The following is a 26,627-nucleotide window of genomic DNA, read 5'->3' on the forward strand; positions in this document are numbered from 1 at the left end:
ATATGTTATAGTATTTCTGCCAAGTATTATGTTTTCTTTACGTTATTGCAGTTCTGCTAAGTAATTACATTTTTGCTAAGTTCTTATGCTTCTGCAAAGTTATTACAAATTTCTGCAACTTTTCAGCTTTTTCAGCTAGTTTCAGCAGACAGCTTCAGCTTTAAAGTAGAGCAGGGCGATATGACCAAAAATATTTATCACGATATACATTTGAAAATTTGCGATAGCGATATAACTGATGATATAATTGATACTAGACAAAATACTTTACAACTCCACAACTTTATTAGTGCAAAAAACCTCATCAATGTATTTTCACTTAAACAAGCAGCTATTTTTTATGTGCATTAAAGTTATATAAAAATTTAACAGGGCAAATGTAAATTCCTTGCTGACAGTTTAACCAAAAGGCATTTCCAGTGGAAATTGGCCGACACATCCTCAGCATAACCATGTATAATATCCACAAAACTTAAAAAGAGGTTATACACACACAATACGGTAATATTATGTTGAAGCACAGTACGTATCACTCCGCGAGGCTCCTGCCTACGTTAGTCGTAATGCTCTGACAATCCATCAAGCGGTGCAGCTTCGTAGCTTAGCAAAGTCGTACTGAAACATCTGACAGATTTTCGAGCGCGTGTACCACATAAAATCGTTTCGAGGTCAGTAAACACAACCAGAATTCATACATAAGGCACACGGGATTATAAGGGGCACTGTCGATTTTCAGAAAAATCAAAGGATTGATTTTAAGTGTGCCATATTTTCCAAACAACACGGTAATAACGACGGCCCGCTAGCATGCGCTACCAAAAACAGTGCTTTGTTGTGTATCTGACAGACGAAAGCTAAACCAGTTCCACACCACTGAAGTTGCAGCATTTTTACAAACCAGTTCTGGTTCATCCGTTTCATTTAACGATCCACTTTCGCTCTTCTCATTCTGCGTCGCCGCCATGTGCATATGTAAACAAAGGCACTGCGCATGCGCGTTTTACCCATATTCTATCGCGATATTTCATTTTCCTATCGTTGTCCAAAATTACACCGGTATTACCGTGAACGGTATGATATAGCCCAGCCCTACTTTAAAGCATCCACACAGCATTTTCGCAGGAAATGCAAATTTTTCTAGTTCTTTATTATTCCTGTCGCTTCCGTACATTTTTCGCCATGGAACTAGTCCCACAGTTTTTATCTGATTTTCGCCGTTCAGATCTTAAAAAATTCTGCTCTTTCTGCTCTTTCCTGCTATGACTTTTGGTGCTCATAACTTCTATACTTTTTGAGATATTGAATTTTTTTTGCAATATTTTTGCCCATTGAAATGAATGGAACACATTATCAATGTGGTCACATATTTCTGCTCGCCGGGCTGAGCTGTGTTTTAGCTCAGTGAGATGAGCAGCCGTTCTCACACTGGGAGGCCCGGGTTCAAATCCCGCTTATGGCAACAATTTTTTCAGTTCACAGTTAAACTTTTTTAACTGTTTTCAACACAAATTTTAGCCTTTTCACCCCTTTTCAGCAGAATTTTCAGTTTTTTCACCATTTTTCAGCACAAATCCCAGCTTTTTCAGCTGTTTGCAGCAAAAACCTCTTTTCAGCAGAATTCTGCTCATTCACCTCTTTTCAACGGAAATTCTGCTGATTGAGCTCTTTTCAGCACAATTTTCACCTCTTTTCAGCCCAAATTCTGCTTATTCACCTCTTCTGCAAAATTTTCAGCCTTTTCACCTCTTATTAGCACAAATCTCAGCTGTTTTCAGAAAAAAACTCTTTTGAGCAGAAATTCTGCATATTCATTTCTTTTCAGCACAACTTTCTGCTTCTTTACCTCTTTTCTGCAGAAATTCTGCTGATTCACCTCTTTTCTGCAGAATTTTAAGCCTTTTCACCTCTTATCAGCACAATTCTCAGCAGCTTCTGCTCATTTCAGCAAAATTGTCAGTCTCTCCACCCATTCTTTGTCAGAATGAGTTTGGCTCAGTGAGATGAGTGGCCGCCTTGAGAGCAGGAGGGCCAGGTTCAAATCCTGCTCACAGCAATTTTTTTTTTCACCACTTTTGAGCAAAAATTTCTCCGTCTTTACCGCTTTCAGTAGAATTTTTTGCTTTTCACCACTTTTCAGCAAAAAATTTCTGCTTCTTCACCTGTTTTCAGCAGAATTTTTAGTTTCTTCATCGCCATACAACGTTTTGCAACTTTTCAACTTTTTCAGCTTTTTTCAGCAGACATCTTCAGCGCTAAGGCATCCACACACCATTTTCGCAGGAAATTCTGTGTTGTTTTGCTTCTTTACCGTAAAATAAGTCATTATAACTCAGGACATTTAGGTTCACGAGCACCCAAATTTGGCTTTGTTGGGTGTGCCTCCAACTTTGGAGGATACTGAAAAGTACACGTTTTCAGTATATCAAATTTTTTAATCCTACGCTCATTGACATGTTTAGTTCTAAACATCAGCAACTCTCCCATGAATAATGGGATAATATTCAGAGAAAACCTTTATCTGTAGCAGATGCTAGAATTGTGTCAGTATATGACCATACTCATAATCCAAACCTGGTCCTAACTCAGAGAGCTCAGCCATGTGGTACCCGACATGTCCATCCAAGGCAGCCTGTCATCGGTACACTGCTCTCTGGATGTGGACCACTACCATCTGATCAGAGGGCTACTGGAGAACAACCTGGGAGAGCCTATTGAAGAGTTCCTGCGACCCTACAACCTGCAGGATCCCAGCACCTATGTGAGAAAGCACACATACGTACACCTGAGCAGTTTACAGTGCATTGTAGTACATTTTTTTCATGACAAATAAGGGTATGTCATATATCCTACAAAATATAGCATTTGCTGGTTTTTGAAGTCTTAAATACTGCAGAACATTTACTCATTTTAAAAAGCTTTAAAAAGGAGCGTAAAGCTGACATTGGAAAGTCAAGGGAATTCTTCAGGTGAGGCTAGGTGATGGGTAGTGAGGACAGCAACTACAATTATGGAAGATCTCATTGCCAGAATGGCAAAACAGATTAACTCCTTTTTCATATTTCAGTTTACAGACTGACTTTCTCTCTCTCTCTCTCTCTCTCTCTCTCTCCCTCTCTCTCTCTCCCTCTCCCTAGACGGTGTTGAGTGGAGATGTTTATACCAACTTCTCATTCTTGTTGGACATGATGGATGTCAGTTTGGAGCTACTATACAATCCCCAAAACAGTGAACACAAATGCTCATTAGCAAGGTAAGTCCTTTCTGAGTTTGTATAAAGAAGCATTTACAGCTATTTCACGGCTCTTTAACAGTTTTCGGGCTGGTGTTGTTGTGGAGGAGCTACAGCGTTCCTTCAGTTCACTGAGATTTGCAGGCAGTTGTTTATGCACAACTCTCTTACAGTACCACCAGAGCACTTCAGGTTGTTTGGACTTTGAGTCATGGTAGCACCTTGTGGGCGGGGTTTCAGCCATGGTGTTATACAGCAGGTAACAGGTATGGTCATTTTCCTAAGTAAATATATTTCTAAAGGTGCTATTGACTTGAAATTTTCACCAGATGTCTGTAACAACCCATCCAGTCCACACATGCAAAGAAATCCAACCATAGATGTCCAAAAATTATGTCACTGAAATTCATTTACTGAAAGCATTTATTGGTGATGACAGTTTCAAGGTGCCTACTGTATGGGGAAACTAGTCAAATACATTCCTCAAGTGTGATTTTGGCCCATTCTTCCACAGAGTCTCCAAATCCTGAAGGTTTGAGGGCTCCTTCTTTGAGCTCTGAGCTTTAGCGTTTAGATTTTCAGTTAGATTCAGGTCAGCTGATTAGCTGAGCCATTAGAGCAGCTTTATTTTCTTTCTCTAAAACCATTTGATTATTTCCTTGGTTGTGTGTTTGGGATCATTGTCCTGCTGAAATGTCCACCCTCATTTCATTTTCATCATCCTGGTAGATGGCAGCAGATTTTTAACAGGAATGTCTCTGTATGTTTTCCATCCATCCTTTCTTCAGTTATATGAAGTGGTGTGTGCTGAAAAACAGCCCTACCTCCAAACTTCATGGTATGGTGTTTTGGGGGTGATATGCTGTGTTTTTTAGACCTCCAGGTCTAAAAACACAGGCTATAGTTTCCCAGTATTTCACAGGCTTTCTTCAGCAATGGAGTCATGTGGTGAACGTGCATACAGGCCGTGGAGATTGAGTGTGTTACTTATTGTTTTCTTTGAAACAATCGTACCTTCTGATTCCAGGTCTTTTTTCAGCTCTCCACAAGGGACCCTTGGCTCTTGCACAGCTATTGTGATTGTGATCTTGGTGGGCAGGGTGGATGTGGAAGGATGTGTGCCTCTGTGCAGTTTCTGTGTGTGTATGTGTTTGGCCAGTCTTGGGTCCCTCTGAGACATTGGTATTGAACGGTAACAACCCCGTGATGTAGGTGCTTAGTGGGTGGTTGCTAGCCTGCTCCCTGGTTTGGTCACTTAGGCCTCTCTGTTGTGCAGTGAGAGCTGCGCCAGGTGTCAGGCAGTTCTTGGGTGGCTGGTGTCTGGGGCCCCTTCCTTGGCTCATGCTGGGGACAAGCGCTCATGCACAGACAGACACATTCTCTTGAATGTTTGTTTGTTTACCTCCCTCTAACTTGTTTTATGACTTTTGTTGCCCCTTAGTATGTTTTGCAGTAATAAGGTCACAAAGGTCTTTAGGGTCATGACTTTCGTTGTCATGACCCCCTGTTCTACATGTGTTCAATACTTTTTTCATTTCTTATTGCTAATTGCACTTAATTTATGGAAATCTATAATTAGATTTCATTGCTTGTGTGGATTGTATGGCTTGTTACCACATCTATTAAGAAATTCATGTCAATAGCACCTTTAGACTTATATTTACTTAGAAAATCAGTGTGGGGTTAAATACTTATTTTACCTACTGTAGATTTCCTGCTATGCTTGGGATCATTGTCCTGCTGAATGACCCGGTTTAATTCAAGCTTTTATCTGTGGGAGACGAGGCCTCACATTTGACCCTAGAATTTTTGGTATTGAGATTCTGTAGACATGTTAGTTTGTTTGCCATTTTGGACACATGACAATGTGGGATCAAGAGAACCCACATTCTCTAAGCTTGTGTAACCTCAGTTACACAGTCCACGCAGCCTGACCAGTTACGCTCTGAGCTGAAGTGAAACTGAGGGTGCCTCAAACTGGAAATGGAGACTGTTTGTCTTCAGAGTAAATGCTGTGCCTTATGAACCGTGTTGGCTGCAGCACCAAGGCACAACTTTTATTTTGAGATTAATCTTCTTCATTTGTGGTTTGCGTCACTCTTTCTTAAGATGTACTACTGCTCAACTCGTAGTTTGCAGACAAACGTGAAAAACTACAGCAACTGTGGCAGTCTGCTAGCAATCAAATCAAACACTTGGAGGTTTTCTGGTACAATACCTTCTTTGCATTCAAGGTCACCTACCAAAAGCCAGAAACCTCCAAAAACCTCTGCCAGCCAGTGGGGGAATAGACATTTTTCCCTAGCAAGTGGTGCTTTTATCATGTCTAATATAGTGGACAGTTCTTGAGCTATGTGCACGGATGGTTCATGGTCTCCATACTTAGTGACTGCAAGTGACTGCAATCTAGCCCGTCACTGCTCTAGCATTAAGCTAACAGTTGGCATGAGGTGTGCTGATATGCTGTATTTGGTTTTCTCCAAACGTGGCACTGTGCATTATAGCCAAACGTCTCCACAGAATTTTATATCATTTGGTATTGTTTTAGTTTGTGCACCAAGAAGAAATGGAAGGTATATGTCTTCTTTGATTTCCTACAAACATTAGCTAAAAGTTGCAACTTGGGTTTGGTCATCTAATATTCGATGGATGAAATACTGTGGTGGTGTTCGAGGGATTTAAAGTGGTAATTTTTTTTTTACAGGGGAGTCTGAAACTATTCCATTTCACCCCTTTGTTTTTATTTTTCTTGCAAAGGTTCGACTTCCTTAAATCAAAGCTGCTCTTTGAGAGTTTCTCTAATGGATCCAAGTCTGTCAACCTGGTGTCTCATTCCCTGCTGGCATATGACACTCGATACACCGGGTTAAATAAAAGAGCTGGTGAAGATGATGGGACAAGGCACAATGTATTTGATTGCATTCTCCAGGCATCCAAAACAGGCGCTAACCGGGCATCCTTACAGCTTGAACTGCATTATAGGTAACACTGGAGAACATCTTTGAACTGGAAGAAGTGGACATTCTAGATAATGTTAGTCACATACATTATGATCCCCCTTTCTGCAGATCCACACGTGAGTCTTCCAGCTTCACAGTGGTCCTCAATAACCTCAGGGTCTTTCTGATCTTTGACTGGGTCCAGCTGGTAGGGGACTTCCTGCAGAAGCCGACTGAGAAGATACCCAGTGATGCCAGACATCATCAGCGCTGGCCTAGTAACACTAGCACAGATTCAGGTTCTAGTACCATGGCCAGCACAATAGGAACTGTTATGCCAAAGACGGTCAAGAGTGGGGTAGTCACCAAGAGGTCCACGGTGTCAGTCACCCAGGAACGCTGCCTTGAGATCAAGATCAACGTCACAGGTCAGAGATGAAGAACAAAGAAAGAAAACTGTGTGTGCTCTTATATTGAAAAGTAGTCAAAGTGTAGCTGTTGGCATACCAAAATGTAGCTTAAACCTCAGATTACAGTGTCTACACACAGTACTGTAACTAATGCTACTAGCAGTCTAACAGAACCTTTTTTTTTAAGATTTTATTTTTTACTTGACTTCAAAAATACTTCCATTTAGCAGTTGTATTTTCACTGCAACTACAAATGAAAACAGCTGTAATGAAAAATGATTGGTTTTTCTTCTGGAAGACACTCATTATATGGAGCTAACGACTTCATAAGGCTTTTATGTTTTTCTTTTTTTGTCACAGTCCTTTAGTGCTTGTGAAATATTGGGAAAAGATTGCTTGGTCTGTCACAGTCAGGTTTGCTGAGTTTGTAAGTTTGCCCACCAGTAAAGAAATGATCAGTCTATAATTTCATTGGTAGGTTTATTTGAACAGTGAGAGACAGAAAAAATCCAGAAAAATGCATTTCAAACAAGTTGTAAATTAATTTGTATTTTGAAGGAAATAAGTATTTGATCCCCCATCAATCTGCAAGATTTCTGGCTCCCAGGTGTATTTTATACAGGTAACAAGTTGACATTGGGAGCCTTCTCAACTCGTTACCTGTATAAAAGACAGCTGTCCATAGAAGCAGTCAATCGATCCAGATTCCAAACTCTGCACCATGGCCAAGACTAAAGAGTTTTCCACAGATGTCAGGGACAAGATTGTGGACCTACACAAGGCTGGAATGGACTTCAAGACTGCCTCAAAGCAGCTGGGTGCGAAGGTGACAATGGTGCAATTATTTGCATATGGAAGAAACATAAAATAACTGCCAGTCTTCCTTGGTCTGGAGCTCCACACAAGATCACCTCGTGGAGTTTTAATGATAATAAGAACGGTGAGGAACCAGCCCAGAACTATTCGGAAGGAACTTGTCAATGATCACAAGACAGCTGGGACCATAGTCGCCAAGAAAACAGTTGGTAACACACTAGGCAGTGAAGGACTGAAATCCTGCCGTGCCCACAAGGTCCCCCTGCCCAAAATCGAGCTATTTGGCATCAACTCAACTTGCCATGTTTGGAGGAGGAAGAATGATGTCAATGACCCCAAGAACATCATCCCCACCGTCAAACATGGAGGTAGAAATATGCTTTGGGGGTGTTTTTCTGCCAAGGGGACAGAACAACTGCATCACATCAAAGGGAGGATGGATGGGGCTGTGTAGCACCAAATCTTGGTGAGAACCACCTTTCTTTAGCCAGGGCATCAAAAATGGGTTGTGGGTGGGTATTCCAGCATGACAATGATCCAAAACACACAGCCAAGGATTTGCTCAAGAAGAAGAAAATCCCCCCTGAGATGTGTGCAATACTTGTGGCCAACTACAAGACATGTCTGACCTCTGTGATTACCAACAAAGTACTAAAGCATGTTTTGCAAAGGGATCAAATATTTATTTCCTTCATGAAGATGCCAATTAACTTGTAACTTTGTCGAAATGCATTTTTCTGGATTTTTTGGTTATTGTTCTGTCTCTCACTGTTCAAATAAACCACTGAAATTATAGACTGATCATTTCTTTGTTAGTGGGCAAACTTACAAAATCAGCTGTATACCCTATCTCCTTTACGTGACCTGCTGTATTTCTCTCACGATCTTCATGCACAACTTAGTTGCTGTATACACTTCCATTTTAAAATGCTATGTTATTAACAATTATGTTGCATTGTGTTAAAAAACAGGACTTGCACATCAGGCAGTCACTGGTCAGACAACTAAAAACTTTTTTTTTAAATTTATAGTTAAAAAAAAAAATCACATATATTAACTTACATGTCCCTGAAGTTGAGCCTGAGAAAAGTATATTTGCATAACCTTTCATCTCCTGCATTTGTAAATTATGCCAGGGCCTACTCAGAAATATTTTGGGTTATCCTAAAATACCTGACCTGCATATTTTACTGAGTTTGCCATTTTAAATATTTGCCGTTTGGTGTACAGGAACAGAGTTTGTGGTTGTGGAGGATTCATCCTGCCTGGATACCAATGCCATCATTTTAAAAGGCACCACTGTCCTTACCTACAAACCCCGTCTGCTGGACCGACCCTTCTCTGGCAGCCTGGCAGGAATAGAGGTGACAGCTGAGACTGCTAGTTGTAGTACTGCTGCTGATTTATCACATTTCCTTTACTCAGTTCAAAGAGATGATGTTTAAAAATGAAAACACATTAAATGATCTAATTGTGGTATTACTATTATGGCTCTACCAAAAAGTTCATCTGGACATAGCGCTTTCAGTGGAGAAGCGTTTCATCACTTATCCACCCATCAAGTGTGACGTCCATTATTTATTTAACAGTCCAAGTCAAAGAGGCCATTTGCATGAAAAGGGAAATACAATCTCTGAATCGAGGAGGGGGCCTGAGGGTACATCTTTCGCCATCTTACAATGCTGTGATTGCAGCTATTCCCCAACTCTCTGTGAATGGTACTCATGGCCATTGATCAGTTGAGATTGATCAATGGTCTTTGATCAGTATTTGCTGATCAATGGTCATGATGCATATTAATGGTCAAGAAATGACCTCACAGCCCATTGTTAGTCAGCAGTGCTAGTTTCAGTCAATATACAAATGTTCTGTTTATAAGGATGAGGAAACCTGCATTCAGCTGAAACTGCAGAAGTCACTTGGATGAGTTAGTAGGTTAGCATATGAAAACTGCTATCAACTTCAACTCCTTTGATTCTGAGGAATTTTGTGATGCCAGGTATTCTCATGTCGGCTGGGCAGCGAGCAGGAAACTGCACTCTCCATCATCGACCCGGTCAATATCCAGCTGGAGCTGTGTGGGAGCCCCACATACCAAAGCAGTTCAGGTCTATTGGACGCCTTCAATGTAGAGGACATCCCACCGCTGCTGGAGGTTAGAGGTTTACAATCAACCTGTGTACAGTAAACTAAGGTCGGGGGTTACTTGCAAGTTCAACATATTTTTAAAAGAGACATAGGATAAGATATTGCATTATATTGGCAGGACGCCGCGAGGATTATGAAGAAAGCCTTGCTGTCCAGGCTGCCTGTTAGTGCATAGAAATGGACATGATTCAAGTTTAATGACAAATGGCTTTGGAATAATGATTACACTTGGTGATTAAAGCTGGTAACTGGAAATGCACATGAAGCTAACTGTACTTGTGGGAAAATCTATTACAAACAATGGGAAAATACCCAGATTCCTTTCAGATTATTATATTTTTGGACACTTTCCTTAAACTCAACTCCACCTTTTCTGCCTCTATGTCAATAAAATTGAATTCACATATCATTTCCAATCATTGTTTATTTTTTGTTAATGTTTGATAGCTTCAACTAGTAACTACATAAGTTTGTGAAAATATTATCAATGAGGCTGAGCATGGCTGGTAAAGACTAGTCCTGCGATTGAGGTTTCAGAATTTGTCTTATTATAGTTTTGTCATTAAATAGTTGAAGTTGGAAGACATACGTTAAAAAGCTTTGAAAGCAGATATGCAGTATTTCCCAGTATTTCTTCACAGAATGTAACATTATTGGATTACCTAGTTAGCTTTGGATCTGATATTCTGGCAGATTCAGTTTCCAGCCCTAGACATCCGTCTGTCCTACAACGACATACAGCTCTTCTTGGCCATCACCAAGTCTCTCCCTACTGCGAGTGCCCCACTGCCTCATGTCTCTGACACCACTGCTCCCCCCACCAAAGGAGCCAGCCCTGCACCCAAAGACATCTTCAGGCAGAAGACTGAGTCACTTATAGGTATGCTGTACTGATTTGTAAGTCTTCATAGATCAACATTTTTGAGAACATAATGCCTTTAAGTTTCTTGAAAACATTTCATCCAGCAAGCTTCTTCAGTTCTAAGGTCAAATGGTGGAGGGTCCCAGATTTTAAGCCCTATGGGAGTGTCCCCCAAGAGGGACAAGGACCCCCTATTGATCCTCTGCCTAATCACACTAAGCCAAGGTGTGAAAACAGGTGTGGGTCACAATCAGCCATGGTTTTGGGTGAACCCACTGTGAAGCCTAGCCCCACCCTATCATGTGATTTCCTGAGGTCAAATGGCCCAGGATGTGAGTGGGCATTAAGGCTGGAACTCTCCACCAGTTGCTATTAGAACTGAAGAAGCTTCTTGGATGAGAGGTGAAACATCTTCAAGGAAACTTAAAGAAGTCCACATGCTTTTCTTTCCAAGCTCCTTAGACCAGTTTGCATGTATATGTATACTTTTTCACATTATTAACTCATTCCTGAGTTTTTAGATTGTATTTTTAGTTGCACTGATTACTGAATATATGCTGTTATTCCACTAAAATATGTTTCTCCTCAGAGGGTCAGCTAACCCACTTAGAAGACCTTGGTTTCAGGAAGGAGGACTGCAAAACAGCCCTGATCCACTGTAAAGGTGAGTGAGACTATTAAAACTGGAAGTAGATGAAATGCTCTGTGAAAACCTTCGTAAAAATCCAATTGTTTGTCCATCAGGTCAGCTGGATCAAGCTGCAACATGGCTGCTGGAGAATGCTGAGAATATAGCAGGTCATCCTCGAGCCAGGGCTAACTCTGGGACCAGCAGCCACTCGGCTCCTTTGTCAGGAGTGGAGGTGAAGGCTGATAGCATCTGCATCTGTTTCATCGATGACTGCCTGGACTGTGACATACCGCTGGCAGAGCTAACCTTTTCCAGTAAGTCTCTCTAAATAATGGTTGTTACCAAAGACATTTAAAATTGATTAGCCAGCATCCAGTAGTTTAAGCTCAAGTGGCATATTTTAATCTTACCTCAGCAACCATTTATTAGATTCAGTTAGAAGTTACTGTTCTTGTGCCCACTAGTGTGAGCTGTTGTAAATTCTGGTCATTTAAAATCAGGGCTAGTTTCACATAACTGCCTCGTCCTAGTGCAAATTTTCTCCCTGAATCTTCAAACAGTCAAAGACCAAAACAAATAATGTTGGAAAACAAAATTGAAAGCACTTCTTTTATATTACTAGAGGAAATACTTTAGTGTTGGAAATTTTAGACCTTAATCATAAGATAAACAGGTAAGCACCTTTAACTTCACTAAATCCAATGAACAGCATCCACCTGTTTCTCAGCCTGATCTCAGAGTCTTTGTTATTAAAGGGCTTTACGTGCTGCAGCGCATTGGTTCCATCCAAGAAGGCAACGCTAGCTTCACTCTGTCTGGAGACTACTACAACCGAGAGCTGTCAGGTAATAGGATTTACTTACTGCATGTTTACACCATATGGTGAACATTCTTTGTTTCCTATATCTGTGTTTATGCAGATTAATCAAATAATACTTTTGCTTACAAAAAGAGTGTCTCAGTAGACTTTTACAATGGCATTATAAAATGTATTAGGATGTTTCACAACAGAGTTCAGAACTCTCTCTGTCTAGAGAGACATAGAGAGAATATATATGTGTGAAAAACGTGTTTACTTATTTTACAGCCATTAGAAAAACAACAGCTCATTTTCATGTTGTCAGCAGCTTTGTATAACAGAATCATGTACACCACGGTCAACAAAGTGAGTCATGTCAAGATCAGCCCCTGTAGGCAGGCCAGGCCTCTTCTACTGTCACTGCACATTGTACCCACAGGGGGGCACTGAGGCCTAGTGGAGGACCCTAAGAGTCCATTAGGGCGCAGTTCTAAAGGTATAGAGCACAGGCGTTGAACTCCAGGCCTCAAGGGCTGGTGCCCTGTAGGTTTTAGATGTGTCCTAGATCCAACACAGCTGATTTAAATGGCTAAACGACCTCCTCAGCATGTCTTGAAGTTCTCCAGAAACCTGGTAATGAACTAATCATTTGATTCAGGTGTGTTGACCCAGGGTGAGATCTAAAACCTGCAGGACACCGGGGCCTGGAGTTCGACACTTATGGTATAGAGCTACAACCTCCAAAGCTCATCCTCCTCTCTGATCTGAGAAACTCAGATTCCTTCTGGCTGCTCTTTTTAAGCAGCTCTTTAAAATGGGCACGTTCCTGACAACAGAATGCTCTGAATGCAAAACCAAGATTTGTGAATTATATTCTGTAAATGAGAGGAAAACATTCATCCACCCAACCATCCATCTATCGAGGAACAAGGGCCTGACTTTAACATTGTTCCTGAGATGAGAGAAGCGACATCCACACACAGTCCTACCTTATAGAGGAAAGGTATAACAGAAGAATATAGAGAGCCAAGAGCTGCTATAAACTTTGACATAATGTTAGATAGGCAGAAATAGGAGCATCAGTTCAGGCAGTATTTAGCTCTAAAAAATAAGAAGAAATGAATACTAACATGATACTGCATACTACACAGTGTTTTGCTAAGTTGATCTCTGTGTGCGTGCCAGGCTGGGAGCCCTTTATTGAGCCCTGGCCCTGCATCCTTTCGTGGCAGCAGCAGGCCGCTGGTCGTCTCCATCCTCCACGTCTTAAGATGGGGATTCGAGCCAAGCAGAGACTGGACATCAACATCACTTCTGTCCTGCTGGGTAAGTAAGGAAGGTCTTTCACACAGTGTTTCCAGTTACAGTGTTAAAATTGTCCCACATGGCAGACCTGTGGCTCATGTGTATGTCTGGACTTTTCAGAACAATACACCACCACCAAGAGCTCCTGGATAGCTGACTACTGTAATGAGGAGGACCAGGCCCCCCAGACTTCGCCCCCCATGCCCTGGATAGGCTCTTCAGTTGATCCACCCAGCTTTGGACAAAGTAAGTTACAGCAAATCGGTAACAACTAATACGTGTCTGTGAACTCTAGAACTGTTTTTTAATGTGTAAAAGAGAAGATCCAAAAACCTAAAATCACCTGAATAATAAAGTCACCGTTTCAATTGTCATCAGCACTATTATCAGTGCAATGCTAACACTGCAAGACAAGCTGCGTGACATTTCCAGTCTTGTAATTTTGTAAAGCTGAATGAACAGTTAAATTGTGTTCTTTGAACAGTTTTTATTTGTATTGTCAGCTCAGACCTTCCTTACTTACCCAGCAGGACAGTAAGATTGTTGCCAGGGTAAGAAAACAGAAGCCCGCCTGTTACCTTAGTTTAGAAGCTGGTCAAGCGCTGGTTGGTTATCCTGTGAGACACTCGGTTGATAAGCTGCTCTCTTCTAAAGAAAACACTTAAGCTGCCATTCTCTTTCTTTAGTTAGCTTTTCCTTCAATACATTTCAAAGAGCCAGTCACAAAGTCGCTCACATTATCCCCAGCTGCTAGATTTTTCTGCTCCCTCACTTGAATAAGATGGGAATCATCTACTTGAGTGTTGGTTGGGAGAGGATTTTCAGTGCAGTGCTGGTGTTCTTGTTTGAAGGATGACACTAACCCTCTTGTGTGTTCCCTCTGCATGTGTCTCTGTTTCAACTATCTGTCTCTACTATCAGGTGCGCCTCTTGCTCACCTTAGAACTAGGAGCACAGCCAGCTTGACTTGCCTCGAGCAGCAGATTCATTCCAGAGGTACAGTTCAGAGTTAAGCCACCGACTCAGCCTCCTCAGTAGCATCAGTACCACAGTTAGGGATTTTTTTTTTAAACTACTGGAGCGCTGGTTAGGTTCTTGTTTTGCATGCCTGTCCCTTTTAGGAACCACATACCCCATGTGTTTCCACTGGTACACAAAGCCAGCTTTTTCCTAAGCTCTGCAGACCTTTTGTTCTTCTGTGTAGTCTCTTTAGTTCAGTACTTGTAATTCGCGTTACTACTTGAACTAAACCTGTGAAGTTGAATTGTAGCTGACCTGATGTCAGCATCGTCATCATTTAAAAGGCACCTGCTTCATGCTGGGAACCTATTTTAGGTACTAAACCCAAACTGTTTGTGCTCAAAATTGCCACAAGTTGTTTAGAAGTGAGAACAAAATGACTTCTGTTGGATAGCCTCACTTCATCCATTGATCTGTCCATCTGTTTTCTTAACTGTTTGAGCCTATCCCAGTCATAGGGCGAGAGGCAGGTGCACCTTGGACAGGTCCCCGGGCTATTACAGAGCTAACACTGACAGGCAGAATCATATTCGCAGCTGCAGGCTGCCAGTCACCAGTTACCCCAACCCAATGTCTTCGGACTGTGGGAAAAAGCTGTCGTACCCAAACAACACAGAACATGCAAAGCTGGCCGATGGGTTTGAATCTTCTCATCACTGCATCACAGTTTGTTGTGTGTTCCCTTATTATACTAGGCTCACTCAGATTCTTACTAGCACCAAAATGATCATACTCTATAAATTATGTCTGATATCAGTATTAAAAATGCCAAACTACAGACAAAAACAACAAAGAAGCCGACTTACAGCAAAGCCGCTCCATCTGTTCATTCTCACTCTCTTTTCTCCTCATGTCTGCAACCTAAAGCTTTTAAATAAAAAAAATGTGGTGTTTCCATCTTCTAAGTGAGTATTGTTAAGTTTGTGTTACCAAGTGAAATACAATACTTGGTGCATTTCAGTCTCTGGTTGTGGATGAACTGCTAAAACCTGTCCTGGATGTTAAACTCTTGTGCTTGCACTTATCATTCCTTTTGGCAATTGATCATTAATTATTAATAGTGTACTCACACAGGGAAAAAAAAACAAAACAACATGCATACAAAGAAATAGGAATGACTTGGAATGGAAAGAAATGTCAAAATGTCAACATTTACAGCTCTTTACCAAAAAATGTTAAAAAAAAAAAAAAAAAGCTATTTGAGTCTAACATGAAATGACTATGAGCAGATATAAAATTATCATTTAAATCTGTGTGAAGACAACAGAATGGGGGCTTGAACATAAAAAATAATACTAATAATTCTAAAGTGGATTTTTTTAAATGAACAAATAAAGGTAAATTTAAATTTTATACTTTTAAAAATAAATCCACAGATAAAATCGAACTTTGATACACGCGAGTTTGATTTTCCTCTCTGACATGTCTCCTTTGCTTATGATTCACTGATTCCTTTAAACAGTCATAGATCTTCACACTCTGGAAATCACTGATTGGAGACAGAGGTGTGACTAAAAGTACTGTGAGCAGAGTCAGCTTGACTTCAGCAGCAGATTCATTCTGTTGTGCAATCAACTTGTGATCTCCCTGCCTTTCAAGTGAATGCTTTGAAGACCATTGCAGTTAGTTGCCGTTGTCAAAGCCTCAAAAAACAGGGATAAAAATGGCAATAAGACTGAGTTAGTCAAGGTCAAGGTGGCATATGCAATCAGTTAACAGAGATAACAGCAATTAACTGTGATAACTCTCAAAGCTGCTGCCGTCTAAAGACTACAGATTTCATTTCATTAATGACGAGCACTCTACCATGAGCACCTGCTGGAACATACATTTCTCCTGAACAGGATGACTCCATTGCCTTCTCAGTATCTGTGAACAGACTGTTAGTATTCTAAAGCCACTGTCTTCACTGTAGTTATCATTTACAGTGAAGACAGTGCTCATCAGCACCCCCATCTGCTCAGCAGCGCTACAAACATTACTGGAAGGATTCAAACTAATCCTGCAGTTTATATTAGGATGAACCATTTTCAGTATTATGTGTTTTATTTATATATATTTAATTTTATTGTTATCCTTTCCGTTCCCTATTCTCATCCGTCATCCACGTACACCTGCTATCTGTCTGTCTGTCTATGTATATGTATATATACAATTCTTTTAATTCTGTTTCTATCAGATGTCAAGTTGTCTAAGAAGAGGCAGCCCTTTGTCCCCTATGCTCTACGCAACCATACAGGATGTACTATGTGGTTTGCCACTATGACTACAACACCCACCAGGTAGGTGTAACCATAACGATCTTCATGTATGCAATCTGCAGAAACACCATGTTTCATAGAAATGAACTGCCAACAAGTGAACAGTGAATGTTCTCTGACAGCGCTGTTAATGCTGAGTGTATGTACATCAGTTTGCTAACACCACAGCTTTCTCAGTTTGGTTTTAATATGTATGAAGCGTGAATTTACACAGCAAGGAATTGCCTCAGCTACGAAGAATAGACAAGTACCTGAAGCTCTTTACATGTTTCCCACAGGGTAGCACTCTCCCACAGCAGTAGTGCAGACTCCATTTCTGATGTCCACAGTTCAGGATCTGATGACAGCCACAATGTGAGCCAGTGGAGAGAGGTGCTGCCTGGGGAGGAGATTCCCTTTGAGTTCGAGGCCCATGAGAAACTCCGTCATCGGTACTGCTCGGCTTCACGTAGCATCCAGTGACTTGGTTGACTGTCTTAACCTTTATTCCTCCTGGTGTGATGATTTGTGATAACACAGCAGGTTAACTGTGCTATAAATAAGCAGCTGTCTGAAATTAAGATGTTGTTAAGAAGCTGTCTGCTTTGCTCAAATGATGATATGCAAGAAGAATCTGAATGATATTTGCTTAATATAAAGCATTTCACATTTGCCTTTTTACTTAAAAGAAAACTGTCAGTACATTAACAGGGTGAATAGCAATTTGGTTGAGGTAAATGTTACAAGAACATCTCCATCCAGCCTGATGCAGCTCATATTATTAGATGGTTCATCTCTATAGAGCTATGGGCCCTTACTGTGTGTCACTGCCTTTTTCAATACAGACACACTCATGAGCTGAAACTGCACCAGCTGCTGGTTCGTGTATGTGGATGGGAGCAAGTGAAGCCGGTGTCTGTGGACAAAGTGGGCATTTTCTTTCGTTATGCAGCTCCAGACAGGAGCAGCTCTTCCAACACTGTGAGCGCAACTCAAAAACAGAATTCATATTAGTAATGCTAAGGTTTTCTGCCTTCTAGGGTCAGATGATTTTTTGTTGTTCTTTTTTTTTCATCTTAAACATTTTTTGCTCCTTTACTTTCCCACAGGTCGGCAGCCCTATTAGCAGGACCAACATTATCCACCCACACGTTTACGTAAGTATGCCACATCTTGTTTCCAGATTAGTGAACAGCAGAGAAAGCAAGCATTTTGAAGAGAGTCTAAAGCTACAGTAACAACTTAATGCTTGTTACGCAGCAGGAAATCAGACTGTGAAGAAACAGCTCTGTCAGTCAAAGTCAAAGTCAGTTTTATTTGTCAATTTCTTCAGATGTACTTGCCATACAAAGGAATTGAAATTACGTTTCACACTGTCCCATGCGTAGACATAGACAACAATAAAGTGCAGATGCACAACATTTAGGTACATACAGGATGTAACAAGACAGGACCTACACATAACATATAATAAAGTGTTCCACAGTGCGCCCTGGAAAGTAGTGTACTTGTCTACTTGACGTAGTCCCAGGTTGTGGTTGGTAAGTGTTTTTGTTTTAATGCAGCATAAGACTGTAGCAGCAGTAATAGTAATATAAATAATATAAATAGTGCTAAAGAAAATACTAAAAATATATAGCAGCAGGTGTGTGCAATTGTAATGCAGAGGTAGTCGTTTCCAGTCAGGAATGTGGAGAGTGTTTCCTTGTTGTGGAGTGTGTGTGTGTGTGGTTGGGGGGGGTGGGGGGGGGGGTAGGGTCCAGTCTGTCTTCCTATACTCCTGCCAGTCTGGTGGTTCTGCTGGCTGGGAGCCGGGAGGAGAGAGTTCAGCAGTCTCACAGCCTGGTGGATGAAGCTGTTGGTGAGCCTGGTAGTGCGGGAGCGGAGACTTCTGTATCTTTTTCCGGAGGGCAGGAGGCTGAACAGACAGTGCGCGGGGTGGGTTGCATCGTTGACAATTGTGATGGCTTTGCGGGTAAGGCGGGTGGTGTAGATGTCTTGCAGGGAGGGGAGTGGTACACCAACTATCCTCTCAGCTGTTCTCACAATGCGCTGTAGAGCTTTTCTGTTATAGTCAGTGCAGCTACCGCCCCACACAGTGATGCAGCTGGAAAGGATGCTTTCAATGGTTCCTCTGTAGAATGTGGTCAGGATGGGTGGTGGAGCACTTGCCCGCTTGAGTTTGCGCAGGAAGTAGAGGCGCTGTTGTGCTTTCTTGGCCAGTGATGCTGTATTGGTGGTCCAGGAGAGGTCCTCACTGATGTGCACCCCCAGGAACTTGGTGCTGCTCACCCTCTCCACCGCAGCGCCGTTGATGGTCAATGGGGGGTGACAGGTGTGGTCTCTCTGGAAGTTGACAATAACCTCCTTGGTCTTGCTAACATTTAGCAGGAGGTTGTTGTCTCTGCACCACGTGGTCAGGAGCTCAACCTCTTTCCTGTAGTGGGTCTCATCGCCCTTGGTGATGAGCCCCACCAGCGTTGTGTCGTCCGCAAACTTCACAAGGTGGTTGGAGCTGTAGGTTGGTGTGCAGTCATGTGTCAGCAGGGTGAAGAGCAGAGGACTGAGCACACAGCCTTGTGGAGCCCCCGTGCTCAGGGTGATGCTGTTTGAGACCTTGTTGCCCACACGCACCGCTTGAGGTCTTTAGTCTAGTCAGGTTTTTCACAGTTTTCAAATGACTTGCAACAAATAGCAGCCCAATATAATACATGACAAAGGATGATCTAGTATAATGTACCTTGTACATTGTTGATTATCATCTAAAACTACAAATCAAAAAAATTAAGTTCAGTGGAGTTAAAAGGACAAAGAAGCTGAAGACAAACTTACTGCATTTGTCAAAGTAATTACAAAAGTTCTAAGCTGTTCTCAGAAGTTAAGAGACTCTGAGTGTGAAGCGATGGATGGCTTTGACGTGACTGTTGCTAATAATACACCTTATACTTAATGGGTCCTCAGTTCTCTGCCCTGCCTCCTGTGAGAGTGGTCTTCTCCATCACAATGGAGGGCAGTGCCAGGAAGGTGGTCACAGTCCGCTCTGCCCTCATGGTCAAGAACCGACTGGATGTTCCTATGGAGGTCAGACTGGATAGCCCCTCCGCGCCTGACAGTAAGACGCTGCTCAATTTCCCATCTACTGTAGGGTCATTTATTCTATCAACCATCCAATCAACCACTGATTTATCCTATTTTTAAATTATGTTTTATTGTATGCAGTTTAGCTCATTCTATTTTATTTTCTTGTCTTCTGTTAAATCCTTCTATTTGTTTGTGCAACTGTGTGTTTTGACAGAACCAGTAGTGTTGCCTCCAATCCTGCCTGGCCAGGCCTTGGCAGTCCCCCTCCACTTGACCTCCTGGCGGCTGCAGTCTCGGCCTAAAGGCCTGGGTTTGTTCTTCTGTAAGGTTCCTATCCACTGGACCACGGTGGAGCGGCCTGGAGAGATCAGCAGCAGTAAGAGGGAGTGTCAGTCAGCAGACTTTGATGACAGCCTCAAGCACAGCTTCAGGTATATGTGGTCAAACGTTTTTGCTCTTTCTTCTCGTCTCACCTGCGCTCGATAGCATTCTTTTTGTTTCCCCGTGTCTTGCAGGTTTTGCGTGGTCATAAAAAAGGAGAACTACCCAGACCAGCAGCCTGCCAACAAATACGTTTCTGGCAGTACAAAGCAAATCTATCGACAGCCAGGGCACACGGTCTACCTTCTGCCTACAATGGTGCTGGCCAATTTGCTGCCCTGTGACATCAGCTACTACATTAAAGGAATGTCCATTAAAGGCTCACTGAAGCCGGGAAAAGAGGCTGTGCTCCATGCTGCTGACACCTCACAGAACATGGAGCTGGGTGAGCATTAGCCAAACATCAGCTGGTGTTTATGTCATAAAGTTTTAATCTCAGTCTCCATGTTGATGATGTGCATCCTTCTCTAGGAGTCCTGCTGGAGAACTTCCCTGTGTGTAAAGAGCTGCTGATTCCGCCGGGAACTCAGAACTATGTAGTACGCATGCGCCTGTATGACACCAACAAACGTCTTCTTTGTCTCACCATTCGGATCATTTTACGAGCACAGGGAGCATTAAAAATCTTGATTTCTGCCCCCTACTGGCTTATCAACAAGACTGGTAATGTTTTTTGAACGCAATAGTTACTCTGATTTTTAAAAGCAAATACTTTCCCGGAAGCTTCTGTTCCCTAAAGCCAGTTTTATCCCTCAGGTCTGCCATTAATTTTCCGTCAGGACAATACCAAGACTGATGCAGCAGGCCAGTTTGAGGAGCACGAGCTGGCCCGTAGCCTCAGCCCATTGCTCTTCTGCTACACCGACAAGGAACAGCCTGCTATGTAAGTGTGTGTCATAAACAACAGGGATTCCACAGTAAGCCTCAAGTTCTACCCAGCAGGAGCAGAATTTGATTCCTTCATTCTTACTTTCTATTTATTTCCCCATCTATAATGATCCCAGGTGTACAATGCGGATTGGTAAAGGGATCCATCCAGATGGAATTCCTGGCTGGTGTCAAGGCTTCTCCCTGGATGGAGGAAGTGGAGTCAGAGCAGTCAAAGTGATCCAACATGGAAACAGGCCTGGCCTCATCTACAACATCGGCAAGTTGGTCTATTCACAACCGGTGTTAGCCGAATGATTGAATGATGTGTGGCAGATTTTATCATAGTATGTTCGTGACCTCTCTGGATGATTTGCTGTCAGTGCTGATGCAACAAATTCATGGTTACATTTTAGATGAGTTAATATTTGTCCTCTAATCGTTTTCTTAGTATTCTCCCTCATTTTTTGGATCCGTTTTGAGTTATTTTGTGCCTTGTAAATGGTGGTCTTTTGCCCTGATTCTATAGTTCTGTGCAACAAAGATCTTTCTCCAGCTCTTAAATGTCGCCCATTAAAGCACGCTCTTCTCACTACCCCAAAATATAATGACAGTTCATTAACTGTTCCCTGTCTCACTGACACAGGTATCAGTGTGCGCAAAGGAAAAGGACGCTATAGAGACACACACATCGTAACCTTTGCTCCACGCTACCTGCTGGACAACCGATCTACACACAAACTGGCCTTTGCTCAGAGAGAATTTGCAAGAGGAAAGGTGAAAGAAACTCTGGATAATACTTATTTTATTTTTTAGTTCTTGTGCACAGGTGTTTTAGAGTAGTGGCACCTTAGAGTGAGGCAGAGATCTTTGTTTCATACTCCTCTCTATCATTCCCTGTCTTTACTCTTTACTCTGACCTGTAAAGATACGATACGCAAACAGGAAAAAAAAGTCGATAAAAAAAAATCCTGTCCCTACATAAACAAACCAACCAGGTTCAGTGCTTGACATCCCTGTCACTCTGGACTTTTACTTTTAACTAAAAGTAAAAGGTGACTAAAACAGTGCTTCTTTTTGCTTTTCTGGTTGGTAACTAAGTAAATAATGAAAGATAAATAAAGTAATAAAGTGATTCCAGGGAACCAGTATTCCCATAACAACAAATATTCATGTGTGTCCTAGGGTACGGCCAACCCGGATGGTTACATCTCCACCCTGCCAGGCTCCAGCGTTGTCTTTCACTGGCCGCGAAATGACTATGACCAACTGCTATGTGTGCGCTTCATGGACATCCCCAATTGCACATGGTCAGGAGGCTTTGAGGTTAACAAACCCAAGTCTTTTCATGTAAATATGAGGTGAGCTCCTACTGTATGCAGACACATTAATCTTTTAGTAAATGTCCATGTTGTCTTTCCGTGATGCCAAAGTCCCTCTAGAAGAAGCATGTTTCCTTACTCAGCAGCCAGCTTGATGAAATTTACATGCAGTTATTTAAAGAAGTTGCCATTTCTATTCAAGTGTAGTGCGGCCTCTAAAGGAAAAATTCAAAAGCTGAAATGATATACTACTGTGGAATTCCTATGTGAATGTGTAGTCTGGATTATTTGATTGCCATGTCCCGCTCTCATCTGTGTCTGCTATGACGTGATTAGGTCAGGTCATGGCAGACAAATTCATGATAAACAGCTCCATCTGTCACTTGATGAGGTGTTTCGAATGTTGCATTGAAAGCAATCTTTTTACTGGCTGTAAAACTTTTTTTCTCATGAATTTTGTTTCTCTGATAATCTGAGAGAATATTTTATGGACAAAATCTCTTAAATCTTGAGATTTCATTTTCACCCAGGTGTCATCCACATAGCCGAGCCAATGACAATGACCAGGGTAGGATAACAAAGCCCTGTTTTTCCACTTCTTCCATGTACAAGTTGCCACAATGGCTGAAACTGGGGACCCCATGGTTAATTAATGGCAGGACTTCTTTGAGTAGTTTTGTAGGAATGAGGTCTAAAAGACACGTTGATGGTTTGGAGGAAATAATTATTGAAGTTAACTCAGAAAGACCAATTGGAGAAAAGACTAGATAATGTAGATAATATTACATCTGTGGGATGATTATTGGTAATTTTTTCTCTAAGGATTAAAATTTTATTTGTGAAGAAGTTCATGAAGTCATTACTAGTTAACGTTAAAGGGATGGTTGGCTCAGTAGAGCTCTGACTTTTTGTCAGCCTGGCTACAGTGCTGAAGAGAAACCTGGGGTTGTTCTTATTTTCTTCAATCAGTGATGAATAGTAAGATGTTCTGGCTTTGCGGAGGGCTTTCTTATAAAGTAGCAAACTATTTCTCCAGGCTAAATGATGATCCTCTAAATTTGTGACACACCATTTCCTCTCCAGCTTACGAGTTATCTGCTTTAGGCTACGTGTTTGAGAATTATACCACGGAGTCAGGTACTTCTGATTTGAGGCCTTAGTTTTCACAGGAGCTACAGTATCCAGAGTCGTACGTAGTGAGGAGGTAAAATTATTAACAAGATAATCGACCTCTGTTGGAGTAGCGTTCAGATAGCTGCTCTGCTCTATGTTGGTACAGGGCATTGAAGATGATAACAGTGGGTGGATTATAATCTTAAACTTAGTTACAGCACTTTCAGAAAGACATCTACGGAATGGGGGACAGTTAGTGAATAACGAAGAAGGTTAGTAAGGAAAAAGTGAGTTTAGCTATGAAGAGTGGAAAAGTGGTTCGTGTAAATACCTACACAGGTAGGAAGATGTCTCGGAAAAAAGGACAGTGGATGTTTTACTGAGATTGTTTTTCACAATCTTGGAAATTGAAAGAAATGTGCTGGTATCAATTTTCAAGAACAATGGTGGTGTGTAGAGCTGAGTGCAAGTTAGAGAGATGGTTTGCACATGTGCAACTGAGAGATGGTGGATACAATAGACAAAGGATGTTGAAGATGGAGCTGCCAGGCAGGAGGAAACCTCAGAGACAATTCATAAATGTAGTGAAGGAGGACATGAGAGGGTTGATGAGACAGAGAAGGATACTAGGGAGCAGGTGTTACAGACAGACAAACAGAAAGATATTTCACAATATTGTAATGTATTTATTTGATTTTATTTGTATCTTATTTTAAAAAGGGACACACTGGGGAATTGTTTCTTCCTACGGACAGAGATTACCCTGAAGGGAGCCACCTACCAGATCTCCTTTACTGACACTGACCAGCTGCCTCCTCCTTTCCGCATTGACAACACCTCTGAGGTTAGCCCTAACTGTCAGGTGCTTCTGTTTTAGTCAGATAAACAACACCTGTACCCAAATCACTGGACTCGCTGAAGTCTTTCCTCTGTCTTTGACATACACACATCCACTGTTAGCTCTCTTAGAAAGACAAAATGACATGCTTTGGTAGAAGTTCAGTAATGGTAAACTTATGTACCACTCTTCTACTCTCAGCACTCTGTGTGCTTTTTTTTTTTTTTTTTACACATTTCACAAAACTTTATCAGTTCCAAAGGAAATTCTTGCATCATGTGGTTGGCTGCTTCCACAAACAATAAAATAAAACATTCACTCTTTAAAAAAAAATGATAATAATACAAGCCTCACACAATCAAACACCCATTTATGTACTTTATTCTGAACCTGAGTGCTTTTGTCTAACGTTCACGCACACTGTCACACGTTAGGTAAACCAACGGTTCAGTAACTTGCCCAAGGATACTTTAATGTGCAGACTAGAATAGCTTCTGATTGGTAAACCAGATGCTCTACCTTCTGTAATGGATAGTATACTAGAGACAAAGGGTCTTATTATTAATTTGCAACTTTTGGGGCGTTGTACTGAGAGGAATTCAGAATCTTTTTTTTAAGATCCATAGCAGTTATGGTCTGGTTATTTGTTATTTCTTATCTTTTTATGTCCTTTACATGCAAAAGTGTCTGGGTTGGCTTTGTTATCTGTTACACGTCTTCAGTAAAAATGAAAGACAAATGGAGCATTAGAATAAACTCCTTTGTTTTAATTGTTGCAGGTGCCTATTCAATTCTGGCAGCACGGTGTAGTTGACATGCAGCTGCACACTGAGGTGAAGCCAGGCGCAGTGCTAGACTATGCCTGTGATGAGCCTACATTGCCCCCGTGCCTCATACTCACTGTGAAGGGAGCTGGATCTTCTGAGGTCACAGCTGACATGAACTTCTTCCGAGAATACAACAAACTCTACTACGAGAACTTCATCTACATCGCAGCCACGCACACTTTCTCACAGTATGGCTGAAGGAATTAAAAAGGACATCATTTTCTTTGTTTTCCTTTTTTTAAAAGTTCAAAGGTTCATTTTGTATCTGCAGGACTGTCGAGAGAAGACTTGTTGGGAAGAAGTGTTTGGTGAGCTGTGCTGAACTGGTTTTAGATGTGGACACTAAGACTCAGAGGGTCATCCTGAGGAAGAAGGTAGTATATTTGTTAGATTATACATTGTAAAATGTAAAACAGAATGCACTGATTTACAAGTCATTTAAGATAGCGATGTAATTGATTTATTTATTGGTTATTACCTTTATTTAACCATAAAGCTTCACTGAGATAAAATCTCTTCTTCATGGGAGACCTGGCCAGGTTAGCGGCCATATAAACTCAAAACATCTCAAAAAGGCAATGAATGCAATAGAAAAAGACAAGAGCTACAATATGACGTAGATCCACTTTCCCACAACATAAGACTAATGGCCTCCCAAGAAAAACGTCCACGTCTCCTCCATCACATTGCTTGTGATGAAATTTAAAACTACCAATAGATGTAGTCAAGATATTTAATATGTCCAGTGTGTCCTGGGTCTGGGTGTCTTCCCAATGGGACATGCCCAGAACATCTCCCCCAAGATGCATCCTATTTAGATGCCTGAACCATCTGAACTGGCTCCTTTCAATGTGGAGGAGTAGCAGATCTACTCTGAACCCCTCCCGAATTGCTAAGCTTCTCCCCCTGGCTTTAAGGGAGGGCCAGCCACCCTTTAGAGAAAGCTCATCCAGCATCCAAGATCTAATTCTTCCAGTCACTAGCACTTGTCTATAGGTGAGTGTAGCAACTTGGATTGACCGGTAAATCAAAGGTTTTTCTTTTACGCTCAGCTCTCTCTTCACCACCATGGACCGTTACAACGTCCGCATAACAGCAGCCGCAGCCCCAGTCCATCTGTCAACCTCCCCCCTCCCTCCACTTGTGAACAAGACCCCAAGATACTTAAACGTCCCCACTTGGGGCAGCAACTCATCCCTGGCCTGGAGTGGGAACTCCACCCTTTTTTGCCCGAGGACCATGGCCTCCTCTCAGCTCTGGAGGAGCTCATTTTCAATTCCTGCCTGTTCACACTTGGCTCCAAACCTCTCCAGTGCGGCCTTGGTTAGCTTGTGGGACTTTGGAGGCAGCTAATGGATACCAGGATGATAAGTCGTATGCCGCTCAGGCAGTGGCTGAAGCAAAAATTCAGGTCTGGAAGGAGTTTGGTGAGGATAAAGACTTTTGGATTGCATTGAAGCAATTCTGGCAAACCATCAGGCGACTCAGGAGGGGAAAGCGGTGCTCTTCCCACATTGTATACTGTTCAGGTGAGGTGCTGTTTCTTTAACTAAGGATATTGTCCGACGGTGGAAGGAATACTTCGAGGACCCCCTTAATTACATTGACACGCCCTCCGAAGAGGAAACTTCAGTCTGGGGACGAAGGGGACAACTCATCCATCACTTGGTGTTAGATCACTGAGGCAGTTAAACAGCTTCTTGTTGGCAAGAGGCCCTGGGGCGGATGACGGCGGTACCTCCAGACTGGCAGACTGGGGTGGTGGTTCCCATCTTTTAAAATGGAGACCGAAGGGTGTG

General features: G+C 41.9%; 1 protein-coding gene across 3 annotated transcripts in view; it reads left to right on the forward strand.

The window, feature by feature from the left end:
- vps13d (vacuolar protein sorting 13 homolog D) overlaps window positions 1-26,627 on the forward strand; it is a 113,555-nt gene that overhangs the window by 57,672 nt on the left and 29,256 nt on the right. For 2 of the 3 annotated variants that reach the window (XM_039605015.1, XM_031755611.2), the window contains exons 28-55: window positions 2,587-2,758; window positions 3,135-3,250; window positions 5,987-6,211; window positions 6,298-6,596; window positions 8,625-8,758; window positions 9,394-9,549; window positions 10,236-10,422; window positions 10,994-11,068; window positions 11,149-11,349; window positions 11,791-11,880; window positions 13,020-13,160; window positions 13,260-13,385; window positions 14,061-14,135; window positions 16,339-16,441; window positions 16,699-16,851; window positions 17,245-17,380; window positions 17,509-17,556; window positions 19,361-19,511; window positions 19,695-19,911; window positions 19,996-20,246; window positions 20,333-20,524; window positions 20,618-20,744; window positions 20,866-21,008; window positions 21,375-21,505; window positions 21,914-22,089; window positions 23,884-24,007; window positions 24,781-25,016; window positions 25,100-25,202. In XM_039605015.1, coding sequence (XP_039460949.1) covers window positions 2,587-2,758; window positions 3,135-3,250; window positions 5,987-6,211; window positions 6,298-6,596; window positions 8,625-8,758; window positions 9,394-9,549; window positions 10,236-10,422; window positions 10,994-11,068; window positions 11,149-11,349; window positions 11,791-11,880; window positions 13,020-13,160; window positions 13,260-13,385; window positions 14,061-14,135; window positions 16,339-16,441; window positions 16,699-16,851; window positions 17,245-17,380; window positions 17,509-17,556; window positions 19,361-19,511; window positions 19,695-19,911; window positions 19,996-20,246; window positions 20,333-20,524; window positions 20,618-20,744; window positions 20,866-21,008; window positions 21,375-21,505; window positions 21,914-22,089; window positions 23,884-24,007; window positions 24,781-25,016; window positions 25,100-25,202 — 4,288 coding nt within the window. The remainder of the gene's footprint in view (window positions 1-2,586; window positions 2,759-3,134; window positions 3,251-5,986; window positions 6,212-6,297; window positions 6,597-8,624; window positions 8,759-9,393; window positions 9,550-10,235; window positions 10,423-10,993; window positions 11,069-11,148; window positions 11,350-11,790; window positions 11,881-13,019; window positions 13,161-13,259; window positions 13,386-14,060; window positions 14,136-16,338; window positions 16,442-16,698; window positions 16,852-17,244; window positions 17,381-17,508; window positions 17,557-19,360; window positions 19,512-19,694; window positions 19,912-19,995; window positions 20,247-20,332; window positions 20,525-20,617; window positions 20,745-20,865; window positions 21,009-21,374; window positions 21,506-21,913; window positions 22,090-23,883; window positions 24,008-24,780; window positions 25,017-25,099; window positions 25,203-26,627) is intronic. The other variant, XM_039605016.1, reaches the window with a different exon arrangement.

Source organism: Oreochromis aureus, linkage group 20, assembly GCF_013358895.1.
Source record: "Oreochromis aureus strain Israel breed Guangdong linkage group 20, ZZ_aureus, whole genome shotgun sequence".
NCBI lineage: Eukaryota > Metazoa > Chordata > Actinopteri > Cichliformes > Cichlidae > Oreochromis > Oreochromis aureus.